At 39.7% G+C, this 23,646-nt stretch overlaps 1 protein-coding gene across 1 annotated transcript in view; it reads left to right on the top strand.

Annotated features, from left to right (window-relative positions):
- LOC115296949 (24-hydroxycholesterol 7-alpha-hydroxylase) overlaps positions 1-23,646 on the top strand; it is a 96,294-nt gene that overhangs the window by 8,941 nt on the left and 63,707 nt on the right. Inside the window, exons 2-6 of the mRNA XM_029945433.1 lie at positions 5,232-5,367; positions 8,777-8,951; positions 10,255-10,404; positions 11,303-11,396; positions 18,877-18,984. Of these exons, the coding sequence (XP_029801293.1) occupies positions 5,232-5,367; positions 8,777-8,951; positions 10,255-10,404; positions 11,303-11,396; positions 18,877-18,984 (663 nt within the window). The remainder of the gene's footprint in view (positions 1-5,231; positions 5,368-8,776; positions 8,952-10,254; positions 10,405-11,302; positions 11,397-18,876; positions 18,985-23,646) is intronic.

Raw genomic sequence — 23,646 nt, 5'->3', positions numbered from 1 at the left:
GTATCATTTATCTTGAATGTATCATAGATAAGCTGCTATATAACGATTGCCACTTCAGATAGCTGTGAAATTAGGTGATTAACTAGTTGTTACTTAACCTTCTAATTTCTGTATAAGTCTAATTACATGAAACGGAAGTTGGTGTATTGATTTTTTACTTTGCTTTTCTGTTTTGAGTGTCATTGCAGCTACTGTATTGTAAAGGATGGAAAATAATTGCATATGTTAAAAAAATATGAAAAGTAAATAAATAAAATTTATTATGAAAAAAAAGAGTGAAACTGAAAAAAAAAGAACAAAAACAACAACAACAAAAAAAAAAAAAAACAAAGAACTGTTCTTTATATAGTCTTCAAGGGGGAAGACAAGGCAAGCTGACCTAGGCAGGCTACAGAGTCAAATGCATATCAAAGAAGCGCCCCGACTTTGCCTCAGCAATCTTGGGGGATGGAGAACTAACACTGAATAAGGTTTTGATCTCTTGTGCGCCTTGGCCACTCATCCTTGCCTGAGGCAGACAGAAAACGTGGCGGGCCGACATGTCTCCAGCAAAAATATTCTTTAGAAATTAAGGAGGAATCAAGACATTCTCAGCTGAAGGAAAACTAAGAGAATTTGCTGATAGAAAGCCTATCCTATACAAATGCCTAAAAGTAGTTCTCTAAACAGGAAAGGACCAATGAAAGAAAGAATCTTTGACATCAAGAAGGAAGAAAGGGCACAGTAAACAAAAGATGTGTAAGTGCAATAGACTTCTCTTCTTGATGTTTCTAAATTATTATTGCTGCCTGAAGCAACAATGATAACGCTGTTTGATATTGTTCTAGTTGTATGTAAAGGAATTAGTTAAGAAAATTACATTACAAATGGGAGAGAGTAAAGGGACATAAAGAGAGATTCACTTGAACTGATAAAATGACAACACTGTGCAGCCACCGTGGAGGACAGTGGAGGTTCCTCAAAAAGTTAAACACAGAACTAACTGAGAATCCAGTAATTGCACTACTGGGAATTTACCCTCCAAATACAAAAACACTTCAAATGATACATGCACCCCAGTATTTATTGCTGCATTATTTACAATAGCCAAGATATGGGAGCAGCCCAAGTGTCCATTAACAGAATGGAATATTATTCAGCCACAAAAAGGAATAAAATCTTGCTATTTGCAATAACATGGATGGAACTAAAGAGTATAATGCTAAGTGAAATTGATGAAACAGAATAGAGAACTCAGAAATTTGCTAAATATTCAATTTAATTGTAAATGCAATTTAATGAAATAAAGATAACCTTTTCAACAACTAGCAGCAAAGCAATTAGACACCATTAAGCCAAAAACAAAAACGGAACAAAATGAACCTTGACTAAGTCTTACATCTTATATAAGCATTAACTGAAAATAGTTCACAGGCTTCTATGTGAAACATAACATTAAACAACTTTCAGAAAAAAATAAACTATCTGAGGCTAAAAACTAATTCTTAGACTTGACATTAAAAGCATAATTTTAAAAACAAAAACTGATAGATTGGACCTCATCAAAATTAAAAGCTTTTGTCTGTGAAAGACCCTGTTAGGAGACAGAAAAGACAGGCTGTAGACTGAGAGAAAATATTTTCAAGCCACATATTGAACAAGGGACTGTGCTATATAGAATATATAATGAACTATCAACACTCAGCATTGAAAAAAACCTCAACAAGTCGACTAAAGAAATGGCAAATGACATAGGAATAAGTGATTGAAGAAGATATGTAGATGTTACACAAACACATGAAAAAATATTCAACATCATTAGCCAATAAAGATACGGAAATTAAAACCACAATGACTGAGGCACCTGGGTAGCTCAGTAGGTGAGGTCTCTGGCTTCGGCTCAGGTTATAATCTCGTGGTTCATAAGTTTGAGCCCCACCTTGGGCTCTATTCTGAGCTCAGAGCCTGGAGTCTGCTTCAGATTCTGTCTTCTTCTCTCTCTGCCCTTTCCCAACTTGTGCATGCAGTATCTCTCTCTCAAAAATAAATAAATAAGCAAATAAACATTAAAACCACAATGGGCTATCACTGTACGCCTATCCGAATGGCTAAATAAAAAATAGTGACAACACTCAGATGCTAGTAAGGATGTGGAGAACCTGGATCACTCATATACTGTTGGCGAAAATGTCAAATGGTACAACTACTCTGGAAAGCACTCTGGCAGTTCTTTAAACAATGAAGCATTCAGCTGCCATATGACCCAGCTGTTTCACTTCTGGGCACTTGTCCTAGAGAAATGAAAACTTAAGTTCACACAAAAATCTGTGCATTGATGTTTATGGCAACTGTATTTGTGATAGTCCCAAACTGAAAACATCCTTCAACAATGTTTAATAAACACTGTAGAACATCCATACCACGGAGTACTACCCAGAAATGTTAAAGTAATTAATTATTTTTTATTTAAACTTTTTAATTTTATTTTTGAGAAAGAGAGTGGGGGAAAGGCAGAGAAAGCAGGAGACACAGGAACCGAAGTGGGCTCTGTGCTGACAGCAGAGAGCCTGATGCGGGGCCCGAACTCACAAACCACGGGATCACGAGCCTGAGCCTGAGTCGGACCCTTCACCATCTGAGCCACCCAGGCGTCCCAAGGAAGGAAGGAATTATTGATACATACCGCCACCTGGGTGGATCTCAAATGAATTCTGCCAAGTGGGGGAAAAAAGCCAATCTGAGAAATGATTCTATTTGTATAACATTCTTGAAATCCAGTATTCTAGAAATAGAGACCAGGTTAGTAGTTGCCAAGGGTTAGGGAAGAGGTGGGGTGAGAGGAAAATGGATGTGGCTATAAAAGGGCAGCATAAGACATCTTTGTGGTGATGGAAATAAATGCTCTGTACTTTGACTTTATCAATGTCAATGGCCTTTATCAATATCAAAGGCATATGATAGTTTTGCAAGATATTAACACTAGGCGAAACAGAGTAATGGCTACATGGGGCTCTGTATTATTTCTTATAACTGTCCCTTAGTCTATAATTATCTCAAAATGAAAAGTTGAATGAAACAACACAAAAGGGCCATATCTATGATACACTGTATTTGCTTGCCTTTGCTTCATAACAGTCTTACATGATGCACAGAAGGAGAACAAAAGCCAACCAAATGAGACCAAAAAAAACCACCGCTAGAGCACTTAGAACATCGCACATGATCATTTGCACTAGACAGTTTTCAGTAAGTACCTTAAACACTGTGTGTCAGCAGTTACCTCAGTTACTCAATGTGTTTGAACCCAGCTGGTCTACACTGTGGCCTGGGTACCTGTATGTGTTACATAGGGCACATTCCAAATTAGAACATTAAGAATTCTCATTTGAACAAAACTTTAATGAACAGTGGAAATCATTCATCTGCTTCTAAATATTGATTAACAAGTAACTGTAGATAAGGAATACTGGAAAGTAATACAGACGTCCAGATCGCCAGAGTAAGAAAATGAGACTTCCCCGTTTGGTGGCTTACTGGTTACAAGCCCACAGTTGGCCTGATAGGGCCCAACAGTGTGTCATAGGAATGATCACATGCCATTTCAGGGTGGGCCTAGAAATGGTTGTAATATTGAAGTAGTGACAAGCATAATATTTTGAAATGCTTACAGTAACAATGATAGGATATGAATGTATGGGTGATTGTTCTAAGAATGTACATGTTGGATGTGGTATTGTAAAGTCAGAGCCGCCACAGGAGGAAATGAGAAGGAGGGCTTGGAAGGTTTATTCTACTCACAGGTCTGAGAGCAGGGTCGCTGCACAGCATGAAGGGCCACAGGAAGGAGCACCAGTTAGGAGTCAGGAGGCAGACAATAATAGCAAGAGAAAAGCCTCAGCCTTTTTTGGGGCTTCCTCAGGAAAGGCAAGCAGGGCAGGGAAAACAATTTCGGATTGGCTAGTTCAAATAATTCTTGTGGGCTTTGGGCCATACGGGTGGATTCTAGTTGCCTGGTTATCTGGACTTGGGATGATTTCAGGCGAGGGAAATACTGGCTTGGTGGGTGAGAGTTGGATAAGGAAGTAGATGGTGATATGAACTCAAGGTTGGTTGGTTTGCATGGGCAAGGTATGCTCCTGGAAGGCTGAGACCTTTGCTCCCTGGAAGAATTGACTGCCCCCAGGAAGACAGTGTCCACCCAGCAGTGAAGGTCCAATGCCAGAGCATCAAGAATCAGAAACATAGCTAATATAATTGGTCCTGTGATGAACAGATGACAAATAGACACAGAATATAGTTGGAACAGTGGATTCTTTTAATGATAGAGTCATGGATAAGATTGTGGTTTGTTGCCTGCATTCATCATTGAAAAGAATGCTAAATTACAATTTGAAGTCAATGAAAATAATGATACATTTTTGTCTCAGTAAAGTCATGGACTTCCTGAAGTCAAATTCTGGGCTAGCATTTGTAGGCTGCTGATAGAGGAAGGGCTGATGATGTGGGATGACAGGAGACATTAAGAGTTACGAGAAGGTAAGAGTGTGGAATTTATAACACCAGTGAGGGAGTGCAGACATTTCACAGGGGCAGGACGTGCCCTCTATGCTAAACCAAAAGGAAGCATGGAGAATGGGTACAAGTGTGTATCTTTGCAAGATTTGGTGGTGACAAGTTGAAAGTGCTCTTATTTGATTGCCTCCATTTTTCTAGTGGGCTACAAAGCAAGAACTGTCTCAGACTGGAGTGGGTTGGACAGGTACACAGGGGCAACAGTAATTTTGGAAAGTGAGAAAGTGAACACATTAGAGAACTTTTCAGGGTTGCAGCACATTGTTGCATGACCACAGGTTTAAGTTAAAATCAGTCGGCTGTTTTGTATGTTTTTCTTGAACAAAAATGAACAGTACGTTGCTTGTAAGCCTACTGAAATCTGGAAAACAATGTTCAAACATCACTGTTTGACCTAATTTCTAATAATCATCTCTATTATTTCCTAACACAAGAAAAGAAGTCTCAAACAAATAACATGATAAAAAGGAAGGTTAAGTATCAGGACAGAATACATTATGATTTATGTAATTTAGATTTGGCTGAATCTGCCAAAATTTATAATTAGTTATTATATATAATCATAATAATTTGTGTCTTGACTTTAACTTTGGCCCTGGGGTTCTTATGTAACCCATGGCCCAGTAACTTATTTATTGGAAATGCTTACTAATGTCTGTATTTTATGTGTTCTCTTCCAGTATGGACCAATATTTACAGTCTTTGTTATGGGCACCCGAATGACATTTGTTACTGAAGAAGAGGGAATTAATGTGTTCCTAAAATCCAAAGAAGTAAATTTTGAACTAGCAGTGCAAAATCCCATCTACTGTACAGGTAAAGAATATTTTCAGATAGCTTGTTTGCATAAGCATTGGCGTCCAAGAGTAGCTTTGGGTAAAAATTATACCCTCATTCCTCTACCAAGAAAGATGACAGCCCTTATCTTATGCTTTTTTTCAAAAATTTTAAAAATAGTTTATTGTCAAATTGGTTTCCATACAACACCCAGTGCTCTTCCCCATAAGTGCCCTCCACCATCACCACCGCCTCTTTCCTCCCTCCCCCTTCCCCTTCAACCTTCGGTTCATTTTCAGCATTCAGTAGTCTCTCAAGTTTTGCATCCTGCTCTCTCCCCAACTCTCTTTCCCTCTTCCCCTCCCTATGGTCCTCCATTAGGTTTCTCCTGTTTTCCTGTTAGACCTATGAGTGCAAACATATGGTTTCTGTCCTTCTCTGCCTGACTTATTTCACTTAGCATGACACCCTCAGGGTCCATCCACTTTCCTACAAATGGCCATATTTCATTCTTTCTCATTGCCATGTGGTACTCCATTGTGTATATATACCACATCTTCTTGATCCACTCATCAGGTGATGGACATTTAGGCTTTTTCCATGTTTTGGCTATTGTTGACATTGCTTCTATGAACATTGGGGTATATGTGCTCCTATGCATCATGCATAGGAGCATATTTTATGCTTTAAAGCGGGGACATATGATAGAAAGAACATCTGATGAGTTTGGTAGTTGAAAAACAAATTATTGGCAGCCTCATTTAAGTCTTAACTAGATGTTAGACACGAGATTACCTCGCTGCTATTTACTTGGAAAATATTTGGAATCTGTATCCTGTTACAGCTCCCACGGCGTTCACTGTGTCCTGCTGCTGTGTATACAGTATTCTTCAGGCTATAGCTCTTGGCTTGATCACATGTTGCTCCTCTGCTCTCTGAAAGTAGAATTCCACTGCTTAGTAAGCCCTTTACTATGGCATTTCCTGACACATTCCATAGGGCTGTTCAGGTAAGTGGGGCTTGGCTTCATGTAATTGGCGGTCTTCTGTTTCTCCATCCTCAGAGACTGCTGGAATGTACTTGTCAGCATGCTTCTGGTGTGACCGTCCACTCTATTTCTTCCCAGGCTGCAAAATGTGTGGTGCTGCAGCCATGTGTCCTCCCAAGAATGCAGAGCAGTTGCATTTTTGTGCTGATTCTTCTTTTCCTTGGTTTCTTTCTTTTTTTGCTTCGTTCTTAGTTTTCCTCTTCATGTAGCCTCTCATGCATTTCTTACCATTAAAACAAAAACGTTTTAAAAGCAGAGAGTGATCAACAGCATGATGACTGTTTCTTCTTGCTTGCATGAAAATCACAACATGTTGGCCAAAATCTTTGACTATTTAATGCTTCTTAATATTTAAACTATGGAATTCCAGGGGCACCTGGGTAGGTTAAGTGTCTGACTTCGGCTTAAGTCATGATCTCATGGTTCGTGGTTCGGGCCCTGCATAGGGCTCCACACTGTGTAGCGGCTGCTTGGGATTCTCTCGCTCCCTCTCCCTCTGAGCCCCTCCCCTGCTTGTACTCTCTCATCTCATGCTCTCTCCCTCAGAATAAATAAATAGACTTAAAAATTTTCTTAAATAAATAAACTATGGAATTCCAGATCAAAGAATATAAATATTTTGAAGGTTCTTGATCTGTAACTTCACATATCTCTCCAGAAAAATATGCCACCTTAAAATGTGTGAGGGGTACACAGAAGTGATCAAGTTTTTTCATCTCGGCCTCCACTGGAGACTTTCATGTGTCAATATTTCTATTTATAGACAAAACATGTTAATATAAGTACTCTTGAGACTGCTTCCTATGCCTCTCATACATTTTCCTACTACAGAGAGGACATATGCTCAGGAAATCTAAACATTATTTTTAATAAACTTATATAAAATATAACCTACCCATAATCGGCTGATGAAATATAAAACTAAACATTATTTTTTTTTTCGCAAAAGTTACTTTGCAGACAGTAAAAAAAGGATTAAAGAAAAACATGACAGGGGCACCTGGGTGGCTCAGTCAGTTGAGCATCCAGTTTAGGCTCAGGTCATGATCTCGTGGTTCATGAGTTTGAGCCCCGTGTAGGGCTCTGTGCTGACAGCTCAGAGCCTGGAGCCTGTCTTTGGATTCTGTGTCTCCCTCTCTCTCTCTGACCTTCCCCTGCTCATGCTGCCTCTCAAAAACAAATAAAACATTAAAAAATTAAAAAGAAAAAAAAGAAAAATATGAAAGACTAGTGAGTTTAAAAATGCATACTCTTTTTTTTTTTAATTTTTTTCTTTTAATGTTTATTTATTTTTGAGACAGAGAGAGAGAGTGAGAGAGAGCATGAGCAGAGTAAGGGCAGAGAGAGAGACATACAGAATCCAAAGTTGGCTCCAGGTTCTGAGCCGTCAGCACAGAGCCCGATGCGGGGCTGGAACTCACGAACTGTGAGATCATGATCTGAGCCAAAGTCGGCACTTAACTGACTGAGCCACCCAGGCGCCCCTAAAAATGCATACTCTTACTGGCTGAACGCAAGCAGGAGTGTGTGTGCACATCATGGGAAGGATCATGAACAAACACTAATGCAAAGGAAGTAGTGGCTCCAACGCTACTTGTGGGATTAGGAAAGGCCTCCTGGTAGAAGTGATATTCAGGGAGAGAGTTGAAGGAGAAATAGAAGTTGGCAGGAGAAATGTGTGGCTTATGGTTGCCGGTGTGTGGGAATGGGGTGAGGGTGGTTAAGTAAAGAGTGTTTGAGCAGATAGAACATGGCATAAAAATACTGGGAAATATAAATATTAGAAACAATACACTATACCTGGAATACAAATTTGCGGGGAGAAGGGGCTGGAAATGTAGCCAGAAAGCTAGACAGATGGTAGAATGCCTTTAAGCTTTGTAAAGGGTAGGAAGCCAATGAAAGCCTTTAAACATGAAAATAAGGGGTGTCTGGGTGGCTCAGTCGGTTAAGCATCCAACTTTGGCTCAGGTCCCGATAGCACAGGTCCTGAGTTCAAGCCCCACATCAGGCTCTGTGTTGACAACTTGGAACCTGAAGCCTGCTTCAGATTCTGTGTCTCCCTCTCCCTCTGCATCTCCCCTGCTCATGCTCTCTTTCTGTCTTAAAAATAAAGTAAACATTAAAATTTTTTAAAATAAATAAACATGAAAATGAAATCACTACATTTGTGTTTCCCAGAGGTCCTCCTAATCACCCACTTGTAGATCACCCCTTAAAATGACTTTCCCAACACACTTTTACTGTCTCACAGGATAGGTCGAATCTTCACCTGCTCTTATTCACAAGAGATGATTTTATGTACTGGGAGGACTTTGGCTCCAGGCCCTACTGACCAAGGTTGACTATTTGCTTCAAGGAGTCTTTGCTTCTTTTGAAAATCATTTTCTCTGTTTATAGCATCAATTCCAAAGAATACTTTTTTAGCACTGCATGAAAAACTTTACGTCATGATCAAAGGGAAAATAGGAAGTGTCAACCTATATCAACTCACTGGACCAGTGACTGAAGAATTATATGAGCAACTGGAGAATTTAGGCACTCATGGGACAATGGAGCTGAACAGCTTAGTAAGGTAAATGGATGCATTCGTATTTTTTGATCTTGTAGAGTTTTTGCATGTGGGTTTTTTTGGGGGGGGGAATAAAAAAATCTGCAGCCAAGGCATTGAGCTTAAAAAATTATCTGGTGGATGAATGAAGTCTTACTTGGTAATTAAGAGATTATATTAGTCTTTTAAATTCTAATTACCAGGTAGTTTTTAGTTAGCACCCCAATTGTAAGGTGAGCAGATGAGCCAATACAGTCATTTTAATACATATATAGTAATTTCTCCTTAGTGATTCCATGCCACATAGAACATATCTACCTTATAGGGGATACTGATAGACAGATGAGACAGGGAGGGACAGTGGAGGAAGTCAAGTGGCCTGAGCCATGTTCTGAAGCTTTCTGGCAAAGGTAAGGGCCTGGCATAGGAGCTGTGAGAAAAATTCCCAGCATGCCTGAGGAGACTGGTTGAAAATGAAGTAACCAACTCAGACACTTTTCCATCCCTGTGGGATACTGGGATGCTGAGGGCAGATTTCAATAGTTTAGACTCATAAAAAAAAGAATAACATTTAATATTTTGTTAGAGGTCCAGCAAGAGAGAGAGAGAAAAAACAAGCATCCAACCAAATTTGTAGCAGGTCAGTATCTACAAAAAAACAAAGCAAATTCTTGGATGTCTTTGAAACTTTGGTGGAAAGAGATCCTGAAAAACTTCTAGTGAAGAAGTAAATAAAAATGAATGAAACAGTACTTGGTGTTACTAGTCTAAGTCATATTCATAATCTTTGATATTTTTTCACTTAGGTATGCCATGCTAGTCATTTTATTTACTTATGGCAAAACTTAATGACGATAAGTACTACAATATGCAGTAGTTCAGATCTGTGGGATCCTGTGAGAGCTTAGGAAATTTGGTGACTAGTGTTGCTCTGATTCTTTGGTTATTCTTTGCTGCTCTCTAAAGTCATGGACTGTATCTTAGTTATTGGTATTACTTGCTAAGTAAAGCTTGTTGAAATTATATTGAATCAATTTATTTCTGGTATATCATCTCGCATTTGTCAAGATCTAACAACGCTTGCTTAGAGCGGATTTTAAAATCTTTGGAGAAATAAACCACAATTTCAGTTACCCCTAGGTTATCTTGACCACAGTGAGCAAATATTAAAACCTTTTAAGAGTGACTCTTTCCCAAAAGAATCTGTCGCATATTATTATCTACCCCTAATATATATTTATTAAATAAAGCCCTTTTTTTTTTGGTATCCTGTGCCTTTCTTCTTTGGTCATTCGGTCTGACTTTTTATGTGTTTTTATCTTTGTAGGCAACTGCTTTTTCCAGTCACAGTGAATACACTCTTTCAAAAAGGTTTCTTTCCCACAAATGAGAGAAAAATCAGGGAGTTCCATCAGCATTTTCAAGCTTACGACGAAGGTTTCGAGCACCGGTCCCACATACCAGAATGTCTCCTAAGGTAGAGAGTTTTCTCTGTAATTAATTCACCCACCAAGGTCTTCCCAGCAACACAGGCCTGTCTCATTTTCCTCTTCTGAGTAGGGAGAGCAGCATCCAAGTGGAAGACACAGAAGCTTCTTCTCATGGCCAGTTTGTTTTTGATGTGTGTGTGAATTGACGGAGGAACCGAAGAGAGAGATGCATTATTTCCTTTTTTTTTTTTTTAACTTTGATGAACAAAAATGAGATGGGGCTGGGGGCCGGGGAGAGAAAGCGAGAGAGTGCCTATCAAAATGAAACGAAGAATTTCTCTCATTTACTGCTTATTATTATCACACACATTGCTGTAGTTTGGAACCATGCTAAATCACCAAGTGTGACCAATCTTGGACATTATGGTCCTTACTCTCTTTGAGGCAAAGGGGGCTTGGCCAAGAGGGGCGTGGTCAAATGTATTTCTCACCGTTGGCTCTATGGTTCGAATGCAAAATCACACGTGAATTTTTAAATGCCTTCGCATCTGGTTTGCAGTGGTGACTGATCAGATCATATTAAAAAGATCGTAGCCAGTTTGGCTTTACCCAGCTTAAGCCTAATTTTTCATCCTCCAGCAACTGACAACAGCCCAAGTAATAATAGAGGAAGCAGGTCAAAGACTCCAATTTCTTTTCATTCAATGCCAATTCTGTAAGAATTCACTTTTATTTGCAAAAACACCCACTAAAATGTGGCTGCCTTGCCTTCTTGATTTTTCTTGTGGACTAGTAAGTCTAAAGGAGGATCTCGTATGGCATTCTGGCAAAACTGAAGATGAAATTTGGAGAAATAATTCCATAGATATTCCCCCTTTCACACTGTGACCTGTTATTTCTGAAGTGCTTTCAAATTAATGTATGTACCTATTTTTTCTCACCTAGACACTGGTCAAAATCCAAAAAGTGGTTTTTAGCACTCTTTGAGAAAAACATTCCATATATAAAAACATACAGATCTGCAAAAGATAACTCCAATGTAAGTATTCCTTAGCTTATTTTCCTAAAATATACGGGGGGCGCCTGGTGGCTCAGTCAGTTGAGTGTCTGACTTCGGCTCAGGTCATGATCTCACGGGTCGTGGGTTTTCACCCCGTGTTGAGCTCTGTGCTGACAGCTCGGAGCCTGGAACCTACTTCAGATTCTGTGTCTCACTCTCTCTCTGCTCCTCCCCTGTTCATGCTCTGTCTCTCTCTTTCAAAAATAAATAAATGTAAAAAAAAATATATATGCGATGAAAGCAGTCATAAGCTATAATTTTTAAAAGATTTTTTTGCTAAAAATCATGAGATTATTTAGGTGACATTTTTGGGTCAAGTGCTGTGTTGGATGTCTACATACATTATTCTGTAAACACAGAATAGTGAAGGTTTCCTCCTCATAACAATGAGGTAGGTATTATTGGTCTTCTACATAAGAAAAAAAACTAACTGAGGCTATAGCACCAGCATGTAACAAAATGCTGAAGTTTTTCAATAAAAACTATGTACTATACGGTTGTGTCATCAGTGAAACGTAAGAGTTATGGTACATTAGGCAAAGATAACAAAGTTCTATAGACTCTGTTCTCGATGCCACTACCACTGATTGTTTCTCTCTTCAAATGCAAGGATGTAGTAAGGTATAATTTGAAAAGCATTGCCCTGGGAGCCACTGTCCTAAGTGTCCTAGATCTGTGGTTCTTCAGGTGTGGTCCCTAGACCAGTAGTACCAATATCGCCTTGGGAACATTCAATCAGAAACTCTGGTGTGGAACCCACCAAGTCTGTGGTTTGATAGGCCTTCCACGTGGCCCTGATGCTTGCGTAAGGAAAGGACGAATGGTTTTCTCAGCTCTGCCTGCTCATCGTGAGCTCTGGGAGCCTTTGAAAACTACCTGGTACTCCAGACCTCCCCTACCCCCAACCGCCCAGTGACTGGGATTCATGTCTGAGTGCGGGCTCAAATTCAGTCACCAGCTGCATGACCTTGGGCATGGCACCTCGTCTTTTGGCCTCAGTTTCTTCACCTACGCAGAATGTGGGGCTTAAATGAGTTAATATTTGTGAAGCAATTAGAGAGTAGTGAGGACTACATCCAAGTTTACACCATATGATTATTATTAAAAATCAGATCTTTTAGTATTTACTGATGATACCAAACATTTCTGTTTGCTTGCTTTTAGTTATTATAGCAAGTGTTATCACAAGCAACTGTGCCTAACACCAGAGAGGAAGGTCGCTTTAGAATAATAGGTATGTGTAAATGCTTAGGTACCTCCTTCCTGAATAAAGGGAATAGAAAGCTATTCTGGAATGCTTTTTACTGATAAATGATGTTTCAGCTAAGGATTCTATTTTACAGACAGACCCAGACAAATACATTTTTGTTTGCATAATTTTCAAGGATTAAGGGGTAAAGCCACAGGTGTGTAAAAGATGCATCCAGGTAGATCGGCAATCTGTGGGCCTGGCAAACAGGATTTGTAATGCCCCAGCCAAAATTCTCCACTGACACTACTTCTGGAGTAACATTTCTCTTTTCTATTCTGAAGAAAGGAGCATTTTTGATCATAGGTACTCCTACTCTTTGTTTTTTTTTTTCAATGTTTTATTTATTTTTGAGACAGAGAGTTTCAGAGCATGAGTGGGGAGGAGCAGCGAGAGAGGGAGGTACAGAATCAGAAGCAGGCTCCTGCTCAAACCCACGAATGTGAGATCATGACCTGAGCCGAAGTCGGAGGTTTAACCGACTGAGTCACCCAGGTGCCCCCCTACTCTTTATTTGAATAGAGACACATTTTGAACTTTGCTAAAGTTAATCCAACAGTGAAGACTTTAGGACAGAGGCACCTGGGTGGCTTAGTCGGTTAAGCGTCCGACTTCGGCACAGGTCATGATCCCATAGTTCAGGGGTTTGAGCCCCACTTCAGGCTCTGTGCTGACAGCTCAGAGCCTAGAGCCTGCTTCAGATTCTGTATCTCCCTCTCTCCTTGCCCCTCCCCTGCTCATGCTCTGTCTTTTTTTCTCTCTCTCTCTAAAAATAATTAATAAACACTTAAAATTTTTTTTAAGAAAGACTGGGACAGAACTCAGTTTGAACATTAATGAGAAGTTTTCTTTTTTTGTGTATCACTTCTGTTTCTTCCAGCAGAGTTCACACTGAGCTTGTGTTTTGTACCCAATTTTTTTTAATGTGGGCTAAGAAGAAAATAAAAGATTCCATTGTCTTCTACTGTATAAGTAGATTTCAATGGCCTAGTTAAGCAGAAGACTGGAAGAAGTTTTTGTTTTTTTTAAATATCACACACACATTTCATCACATTATAAACAGCAAATGTAGTAATTTCTCCCTTGTTTTTCTAGATGTATATTAAACTAGTATTTTCATTGAAAATTAAGACTGTACCTACGGAATGGCTTATCCAAAGAATGAAATCCATCTATAGGATTTTTCATGAGACACAAACTTTGTGTTGTAACAACTTACGTTGTATGATAGAACCTGGAATTTCCAGTTTTGCTACTGCACTGTCACACAGTAACAACAAGACATCGCTAGCACGTCTGGGGTGCTGACTCTGTGCATCGTGTTGCACATTCCACAAGTTCATGACTCATTTATTTTTCACAACAGCTATAATACCTAGAAAACCGGGGATTATTAAAACCAGAAAGTTGAGGATTAGGGTGGTTAATCACTTTTGAAACATTACATGCCCTTGTAAGTAACAGCAAGTCTCTCATCACGTCTTTTCTTTGATGGTGGTTTAACAGACCCGAAGCAAAACTACTAACGGTAATATGCAGTTCTCTTAATCCCTAATCCATGAGAGCTGTGGTTTATATCTCTCCTGGGGCAGTATAGTGTAGTTGCTCAGAGTGTGGGCTCTGGGGCCAGTAGCAGGCTCATAGTGTATGAATCCCAGCTCAACCCCCGACAAGCTACCTGCCCTTGGCAGCATTCCCTTAACTTAATTGTGCTTCAGTTTCCTCAAATGTAAAATGGTGAAGGTAATGGTATCTGCTTCTTGGAATTATGGTGGGGATTAAATGGTTAAATACTTGCAAAACCCATGAAACAGAACTCGCCTTAGCAAGCAATGACAAGGCATCAGCTACCATCATTTGTGTAACCTAAACCTGAGTTATTTAAGGTTCCAAGTGCGTGAGTAACTCAATGAAACTGTTACAATGTCTGAATTTCTTCCCCAAGATGGGGAATGGTCACTGACAAAGGGGTGTTTAGGAAACCTCCCAGTGAGGAAAATGCTTTCAGGGAATTTGTGTGGTGACCCGAGAGCCATTGTAGATGGCCTTGGATGGGTCCCTGAACTTAGTTGGCACCATTCCAGTCAAATATTAGTTTTCTGCATGTTGAGGTATTTATAATATATATTGACCTGCCAATCCTTTACTCATGGTGTACAGGCTGAGAATCTTCATGGCAAATGGGGGAAGGGTTTTCTCATGAATTCTCCAGAGATCTGTGTTTCTGTGTTGCTGGCATGTTCCTAAAAGCAGAGGTTTATTTTTAAAAAATTATCAAAATGTATTACATACTAAGTTTTGTTTTAGGCACTTTATAGGTATTAACTGATTTAATTCTCACAACAATCCTATGAGGTAGATACCGTGTTATGACCATTTTATTGATGAGCTTAAAATAACTTGTCCAAGGTTACCCAGGTCTTGAGTTAACAAAGCCAGGTTCACATGAAGGATCTTAGAAGTGGCCACTCTATCCTAACAACAAGTAGCAAGTAGAACAGACCATGTTGGAATTATCAGACAGGGACTTTGAAAACAACTGGGCTCTATACGTAAAATAGACTTCATGCCAGAACAAATGGACATTGGAAGCAGAGAGATGGAAATCCTTAGAATGAACCAAAATTAAATGCTAGGTATAATAAACACTGTAACCGAAGTGAAAAATGCCTTTGATGGGCTTACTTGTAGACTGGTGGAGCCGAGAAAGAATCTGTGAGCTAGAGGATATATCAACTGAATCTCCAAAAACTGAAAAGCAAAGAAAAAAATGCTAAAAATATAGAGCAGAACATCTAAAGACTGTGGAAATGTGGGACAACTAAAGAAGACATAGCATACCTATAATGGGAATACCAAAAGGAGAAAAAGAAGGAGAAAGGAACAGAAGACGTATTTGATAATAATAAAGACAGAATTTTCCCCCGTTTAGTGTCAGACACCAAACTGTACATCCAGGAAGCCCAGAGAACATCAGTCATGTAAACCAAAAACTATACCACAGTATATTATTTTTAAATTACAGAAAACCAAAGATAAAAAATCCTGAAAGAAGCCATAAGGAAAAACACCCTATCTATAGAAGAACAAAGATGAGAATTACATCTGACTTCTCCCTAGAAACCATGCAAGCAAAAACAAACAAACAGAAAAGAGAAGACTGAAGTATTAAAAGAGTAGAGTGAGAAAAAAAAGCACCCCGCAATCTGGAATGTGTTTACACCCTGTGAAATTACCCTTTAAAAGTGAAGAAGAAGTAAAGACTTTCTCAGACAAACAAAAACTGAGGGAATTTGTTGCCAATACACCTTCTTTGTTAGAAATATTAATAAGGCAGTTCTTCACAGAGAAGAAAAATAATATAGGTCAGAACTAGATCTCCATAAAAAGGGATGAGTATCAAAGAAGATATAAGCAAAGTTAAAGTAAAAATTTATTTTCCTTATTCTTAACTGATGTAACAGATATAATTTGTACAAATTATAATTGCAATAATGTATTCAATTATTTACACACTTATGAGGGCATGTATATAAATGAAATGATTATATATGGTTATCTGGTTGTCCCTCTATATCCTTTACCATATCCTTCTATAATAAACTGGTAATCCAGTAAATAAAATGTTTCTCTGAATTCTGTGAGCCCCTTTAGCAAAGTAATTGAACCTGAGGAAGGGGCAGTGGGAACCTCTGATTTTCAGAAGTACAGATGACAGCCAAGACTTGCAGCTGGCATCTGAAGCCTACAGAGGAGGTTTCTGGAACCTCCAATCTGTAGCCTGTTGGTCCAGAGTTCAGGTAATAATCTGGGCTGTGACTGCCATCTGAAAGGCAGGTACAAGGGTGGGGAAAGGGTATAGTCTTGTAGGACTAAATTTTTAACCTGTAGAATCTCACGCTATTTCTGGGTAGATAGTGTCAGAATTGAGTTGAATTATAGGACACCCAGATAGTGTCCTGAATATTGTTTATTGTTGTTTGGAACTTCCTTTCCCTACCACCACCACGCATGCATGCACACACATTAGAAATTGGTACCAGAACCCCATAGCAAGGATGTCCTCTTTACTACTCCTTTTCAAAATGATACTAGAAATTCTTGCTAATGCAATAAGTCAAGATAAGGACATTGAAGTTACACATATTGAGACAGAAGACATAAGCCTATTTTTGTTCTTAGATGTGATCATATGTATTGAAAATCCAAAAGAATCAACAGAAAAACTACTGGAACTATTAACCAATTATAGCAAAGTTGCAGGATACAAGTTAACATACAAAAGTTAATTGCTTTCCCATATACCAATAATGAATGAGTGGAGTATGAAATTAGAAACATAATACCATTTACATTAGTATTCCCCAAAAAGAAATATTTAGGTATAAATGTAACAAATGATATATAAGATCTGTATAAGGAAAGTTCTACGGCTCTGATGAACAAAACCCAAGAACTAAGTAAATAGATATTTTGTGTTCATGGATAGGAAGATTCAGTATTGTCAAGATGTCAGTTCTTTCCAACTTAAACTATACATTCAATGCAGTCTCAATAAAAATTCCATCAAGTTATTTTATGGATATCAACAAAGTGATTCCAAAGTTTTTAAGGAGAGGCAAAAGACCCAGAATCATCAGTACAATATTCACGGAGAAGAACAAAGTTCTTCAAAAAAGCAATTCTCCCCAACTTCAAGATTTATTGTAATGCTGTAGTCATCAGGATAGTGTGAAAGAGTAGACAAATAGATCAATGGAACAGAATAGAGAGCCCAGAAATAGACCCAGTTCAGTATAATCAACTGACTTTTGACAAAGGCAAAGGCAATGTAATGAAACAAAGATAGACTCTTCAACAGATGGTGCTACAACAATTGGACACCCACATGCAAAAAAAAAAAATCTTACACAGTTCACAAAAATTTACTCTGATGAGTCATGGACCTAAGTGTAAAATACGAAAGTAGATAACTACTGGAAGATAACATGGAAGATTTAGATATAACACCAAAAACACAACCCGTGATTGAAGATGAAAGCATATGAAAAGATGCTCCACATCATTTGTTGTCAGGGAAATGCAATTGAGAACAACACTGAGCTACCGCTACCCTCATTCTGCCAGAATCTGGAACACTGACAGCACCAGTGGTGTTGCTGGTAAGGATGCAGAGCAACAAGAATTCTCATTCATTGCTGACGGGGAAAAATGGTACAGGCGCTTTGGAAAACACTTGGTGGCTTCTTATTAAAAAAACAGTCATAATATAATGTAGCAATTATGCTCCTTGGCATTTGCCCAAATTATTTAAAAACTTCTGTCCACACAAAAACCTGCATGTGGATATTTACAACAGCTTTATTCATAACTACCCAAACATGGAAGTTATTAAGATGCCCGTTAGTAGGTAAATGTATAAACCGTAGTACATCTAGGAGATGGAATGTTACTCAGCAGTCAAAAGGAATGAACTATCAAGTCATGAAAAGACATGGACAAACCATAAATGCATAGCACTAAGTGAATGAAGCCCACCTAAGAAGGCTATATAATGTGTGGTTCCAACTGTGTGACATTCTGGAAAAGGCAAGATGTGGAGAAGGGAAGAGGCCAGTAGTTGTTGGAGAGGGAAGAGAGACATACTGGCAGAACACAGAGGATTTTTAGGGCAGTAAAAATACTTTGTGTGACATTGTAATGCTGTGTATATATCATCATGAATTTGTCCAAACTGATAGTGTTTATAATGCCAAGAGTGAACCCTAAGGTAAACTATGGACTTCAGGTGATTATGATGTGTCAATGTCCTTGACCCATGGTAAAAAAAAAAAAAAATCTATCATTTTGGTGAATGATATTGATAGTAAGGATGGGTGTGCATGAGTGGGAGTGAGTGTTATATGGGAGGTCTTTGTACCTTCCTCTCAACTTTATTGTAAACCCCAAGCTGTTCTAAACAAATAAAGTCTTTAAGGAAAAAAAAAAACCTAAGCCAGGATTTGAGCCAATGCGTAAAGCAGGTGTGCTCCAGAGTCCCAACTCCTAATTACTGACTGCCACTAAGAATATAAATCCTTTAGCACGCCTCAGGCTGCAAACCTAGGGATGGCAAAAATAACTTATTTGAAAAACACGCATGGTCTTTTTTATTAACAGTAGTCTTTGTCACATAGCTGCGGTTTGACAATATGTATTTCTTTTAAACAGACATTAATACAGACTGTGCTGGATATCATAGAGATGGAAGGATATGAAGAAAGGAGCCCCAACTATGGGCTCCTACTACTTTGGGCTTCTCTGTCCAATGTTGTCCCTGTAAGTATATTCGTAAAGTAAGGGTTACAGATCTTCTACTGCAATTTCAATTTTTCCCTTCCTTTTTGTTTCTGTTTTTCAGTCTTTTGATTTCTTTATTATGAGAAAGAAAAAAGCAGTGGATTTGGTTGTGAGCTAGGAAAACAAAACTCAAATGGCTAATGAAATCTGATAAGATCACAAAGGAAGCAAAGCAGAGATCTCGCGTGAAGTCAGCAGCTTGTACCAGGCTAGGGGGAAAACTGGCACTTTGGGGTCAATCGTGACAAGACTTATTACGGAGCACTTTCCCTGTCAGGCAACAGGCTTATTACTGGTGCTTGAAATGAGTGAGTCTTGACTAACATTTTACCGGGGAGAGAGTAGGTAAGTGGGCAGTTTGAGATAGAATAGGGCTGGCCGCCAAAGCGGTAGAATCTCATAGAGGTAATTCAAACCCTCAGCCTCCATTTCCTTATGAGTCATGAAGGGATAATACAGCCCCTGGTATGGTCCTAGGACTTGAGGACTTAATAAATGGTAACTCTCATTTCTCTACAAGGTTGTTGTGAGGATTCAGTGAGATAGACCCAGCTGGTACCCAGTGAGTATTAGTTCTTTATCTTCCCCTCCACCCGTCCTCCTGCATAAAACTCCTTTTTGTGTTAAGTGCCATCCTGGTGCTGTAAGCTTCCCCGTGAATGGAGCAGGTGACATTGAAACTCACAATACTTCTAAAGGGAGCAGAGAATTTTTTTTAAGTTTACTTATTCTGAGACGGGGGGGGGGGGGGGGGGGGGGGGGGGGGGGGGGGGGGGGGGGGGGGGGAGAGGGAGAGGGAGAGAGGGAAAATCCCAAGCAGGCTCCACACTGTCAGCATGGATCCTGAAATGGGGCTTGAATTCACAAAGCATGAGATCATGATCTGAGCCAAATCCAAGAATTGGACCCTTAACTGACTGAGCCACCCAGGTGCCCTGAGAGCAGAGACTTTTTAATTGTTGTTGTTTTTTTGTGTGTGTTTATTTATTTTTGAGAGAAAGAGACAAAGTACAAACAGGGGAAGGGCAGAGAGAGAGAGACCGAGAGACAAAGATTCCGAAGCAGGATCCAGGCTCTGAGCTGTCAGCACAGAGCCCAATGCAGGGCTCAAACTTGTGAACTTCAAGATCATGACCTGAGCCAAAGTCAGACATTTATCCTGCTGAACCAGCTCCTCTTTAACTGTTTCTTTTTAAACTTGGTATAACCTAGATCAAAGCCGGGTGCGGTCTGCCACTTCAGGTTTAATCGGCACCAACTACCTGTGTCAGAAGATTCCACATTAGCTTAAGCTGCATTTATATTAAGAAATTAAAGAGTCATCTTTTTTACACATCTGTTTTCTACCAAATGGGAATACTCAACCCATCTCTAATGATACATGTAGCCATTTTCCTTTTTTCTTCTAACAAACAGAAATAAGATATTCTAAGTATTATTTATTTCTCCTGCCTCTTAATGAAGGCTTTCTAAGTACTGCTAGTCTAGTTTCATTTAACCTGTTGGAACACTGATTGGATTGGAAGCAGAAACACAGACACTGGCCCGTCTGCTCACATGTGCCTCAGCCTTATGTAGCTCATCTGGCATGGCAAACAAGAACTGTTTAATCCTTTCCTCGTTGTTATGAAGCTCCGATATCGTTCCCTGATTTCTCCTTAGACAGCTTTCTTGGATGCCGATGAAGCTACAGCAAAATTAAAAGGCAAACATCAGAACAGCTCCCAGAGCAGCAACAAAACAGCCACTCCTGTCACAGGATTAATTTTCAAGATCTCATTAGAGAGATCCTCTAGAAGAAAGGGACACAAAACCCCAATTGATCTGACTCAGGGGAAGTCAGTTCTTTGGAATTTGTTCCTGGCATTCGTCTGAAAGGACTTGAGTCATTAATTTCAGAAAAAAAGTGTCTGCTGATGAGTGAAAGCTCCATCATGCTGGCTCCTGTTGGCACCTCCAGGAGACAGCTGGTGTGCGGGCGGGCACCCTGGAAAGGCTTTAGAGAGTCAGGCCCAATGCCAAATCCCAGTGCTGGGTGCCAGTGAACCGAATGTTTAACCTCTTGGAGCCTCAGTGGTCTCATCTATAGAATAGGATGAATGTGGTCTACCTTGCACGATAGTCGTGCATTATGTTTTTACCGAACGGGAGGTGGCTAACAGTCCCTGGCAAAAAGAAGGTGCTCCATGAATGTTATTTAGCTTTCTGCTTTTATAAGAAGGAAGGCCATCCTTTCAGGCAATCATTACTTTCAATGGCCCATTAATAATAAGCTGCCTTGGCTCTCAAAACTGGACCAAGTGCCCCAGGGTGGCAGTGGCCACTGCTGCCTGGCTTTTCTGATGTCCCGTCGCTGCCTGGAGAACCAAGGCAGGCCCTGCCGGAGGGGCCGGGGGTGGGCTTGTCCTGTCTTTTCTCTCCCACTCTGCACTCTGCCTCCGGGCCCGTGGAACTCAGAGCCATCTGAAGATAGGCTTGGGACAGGTCACTAGAAGGCTCCATTATGGTCAAGGTGACCTTTGGTGGATTGACCCAAAATAGTAACCATAATTTGCGAAATTATTTCCTTTGGAAAACCACTTCCAAGGTCCAAGACATTCCTTCCAAATGAACTTTTGAAGAACATTTTTCCAAAAACGAATCTCACAGCTGACATTTTTGTCTTTGTTAGTGCTTCTCTGGAGCTCTTTCTAAAGCCACTGCCCCCCAGCCCACCCCATCTCACCTTCAACTCTCACAGTGCGGGTTGTCGGCACGACCCATTGCCTATACACTTAGCTCCTTTCTCTCCTGATTGTATTTCATATCCCCACTAGACATGCAGAGTTCTTGGGGCAGGAATGGTGTCTTATGCATATTTGTGTTTGCCATGATTATAGAAGACTGTCTGGCATGTTATAAAGACTCCCGCAATATTTGTTAAATCTGTTCTTGAGTGGAGGAATAAATGATGCTGAAGAACATACTCATTTCATCTTCTCCCTAACATAGCAGGGCAGGGTTTTCCTCTTTGTCCCTTGTCACCTTTGGTCTTACCTCTCCAAAAGCATTGTATTGGCTGCTTGTGAAGTTCAGTGAACCAGGCCACCCTTTTTCTTTTTGCCCAGGCCTCATCATGGACTTGACCCCTTTGGCAGAACGCTAATTGGTACTTTAGGGAGCAATTTTTAACTGAGTGTGCCAAGGTCTTGTGGTCACTTAGTCTTGTTTGTTGATTCACTGATATACGTAAATATCTTAGTTACTCATTACTTTCTCTCTCTGTCTCTCTTTTTGAGAAAGAGGGGGGGGTAGGGGCAGAGAGAGAGGGAGAGAGAGAATCTTAAGTAGGCGTAATCCCATGACTGTGAGATCATGACCTGAGCTGAATCAAGAACTGCATGCTCAACTGACTGAGCCACCCAGGCGCCCCTACTCTTTGCTGTCTTTTATGTGCTTTTTCTTTTATTTGTAAAAACATAATTGAGTTTTTAACCAAATTTAAAAATGATAAATAGCATCATTGTACAGCCATTTGTAATTTAGCTGATTTCTTTGTGTTTATTACAAAAATAAATATTACCCAATTTTTGTGAATCTCTAGAACTCAAGGCACTATTTATTATAAATAGCCCCTCTTTTATATAACTGAAAGTCCATGTGCTACCACTAAGCTATTTTCCCCCAGTACGAACTCTGACCCTTTATTCATTTTTTTGAATCTTTATTTATTTTTAAGAGAGAGCATGCGAGTGTGTGCACACAAGCAGGGGAGGGGCAGAGAGAGAGGGGGATAAAGGATCCAAAGTGGGTTCTGTGCTGACAGCAGAGAGCCTGATGCGGGCCTCAAACTCATGAACCATGAGATCATGACTGGGCCAGAATCAGATGCTTAACCGACTTCACCACCACCCAGGCACCCCATGAACTCTGATCCTTTAATAAATAAGATGAATGGAGTATTGAGTGGCTATTAATGAAATCCAATAATTTGGCACTTCCATGCATAATAGTGCAAGGGACCTGAGTGGGGGAGACAGCAGAAGAGAGCTTTCTGCTCATGTTTCTTCTAGTGTAAAACGGACTGGATGATCTCTTGGATAAAGCTTTTTTAATCTGGATAATGCCACAGAAAGAGGCTCTCTGGATGGTGGCCTGTTCTCCCGTTCACTTTGTTTATGTACACAGTACCCTATTTGCCCTCCCACAGATACAGTTCATGCCCCAGCGAGGAAAACCATTGAGTGGTGTCGAATTTGGCTTATTTGAGCACTTCCCTCAGACAATTGCTCTTCCTTCTTTGACCACAGAGGGGAGTATTGGGATTATTTAAAGGTACTTAAAGTTACCTCACAAAAGAGACAAAACACTTAAGTGTTTTAACGCCTCCGTATTTTCTGAGTCTTTCGGGACTGATTTTCCTCGATGAAATTTCTTTCACAATACATATTTACAGAAAAGATGAAAGGGAACCCCAAGCTTCTTTGAACGATTTTATGCACATTTCCTTTACGGTGTAACCTAAAAATAGAAGCAAAAATATCTACCCCCAAATTCACGGAACGTTAATTTTTGAAATGTATGGCCTTATAGTTTTACCTTGTAATACCACAATGAGGAAAGACATGAAATAATTTTCTTTGGTCTGGAGAGAGAATTTGC

Source organism: Suricata suricatta, chromosome 7, assembly GCF_006229205.1.
Source record: "Suricata suricatta isolate VVHF042 chromosome 7, meerkat_22Aug2017_6uvM2_HiC, whole genome shotgun sequence".
NCBI classification, from domain to species: Eukaryota; Metazoa; Chordata; class Mammalia; order Carnivora; family Herpestidae; genus Suricata; species Suricata suricatta.
This window is presented reverse-complemented; position numbering and strand designations above follow the sequence as displayed.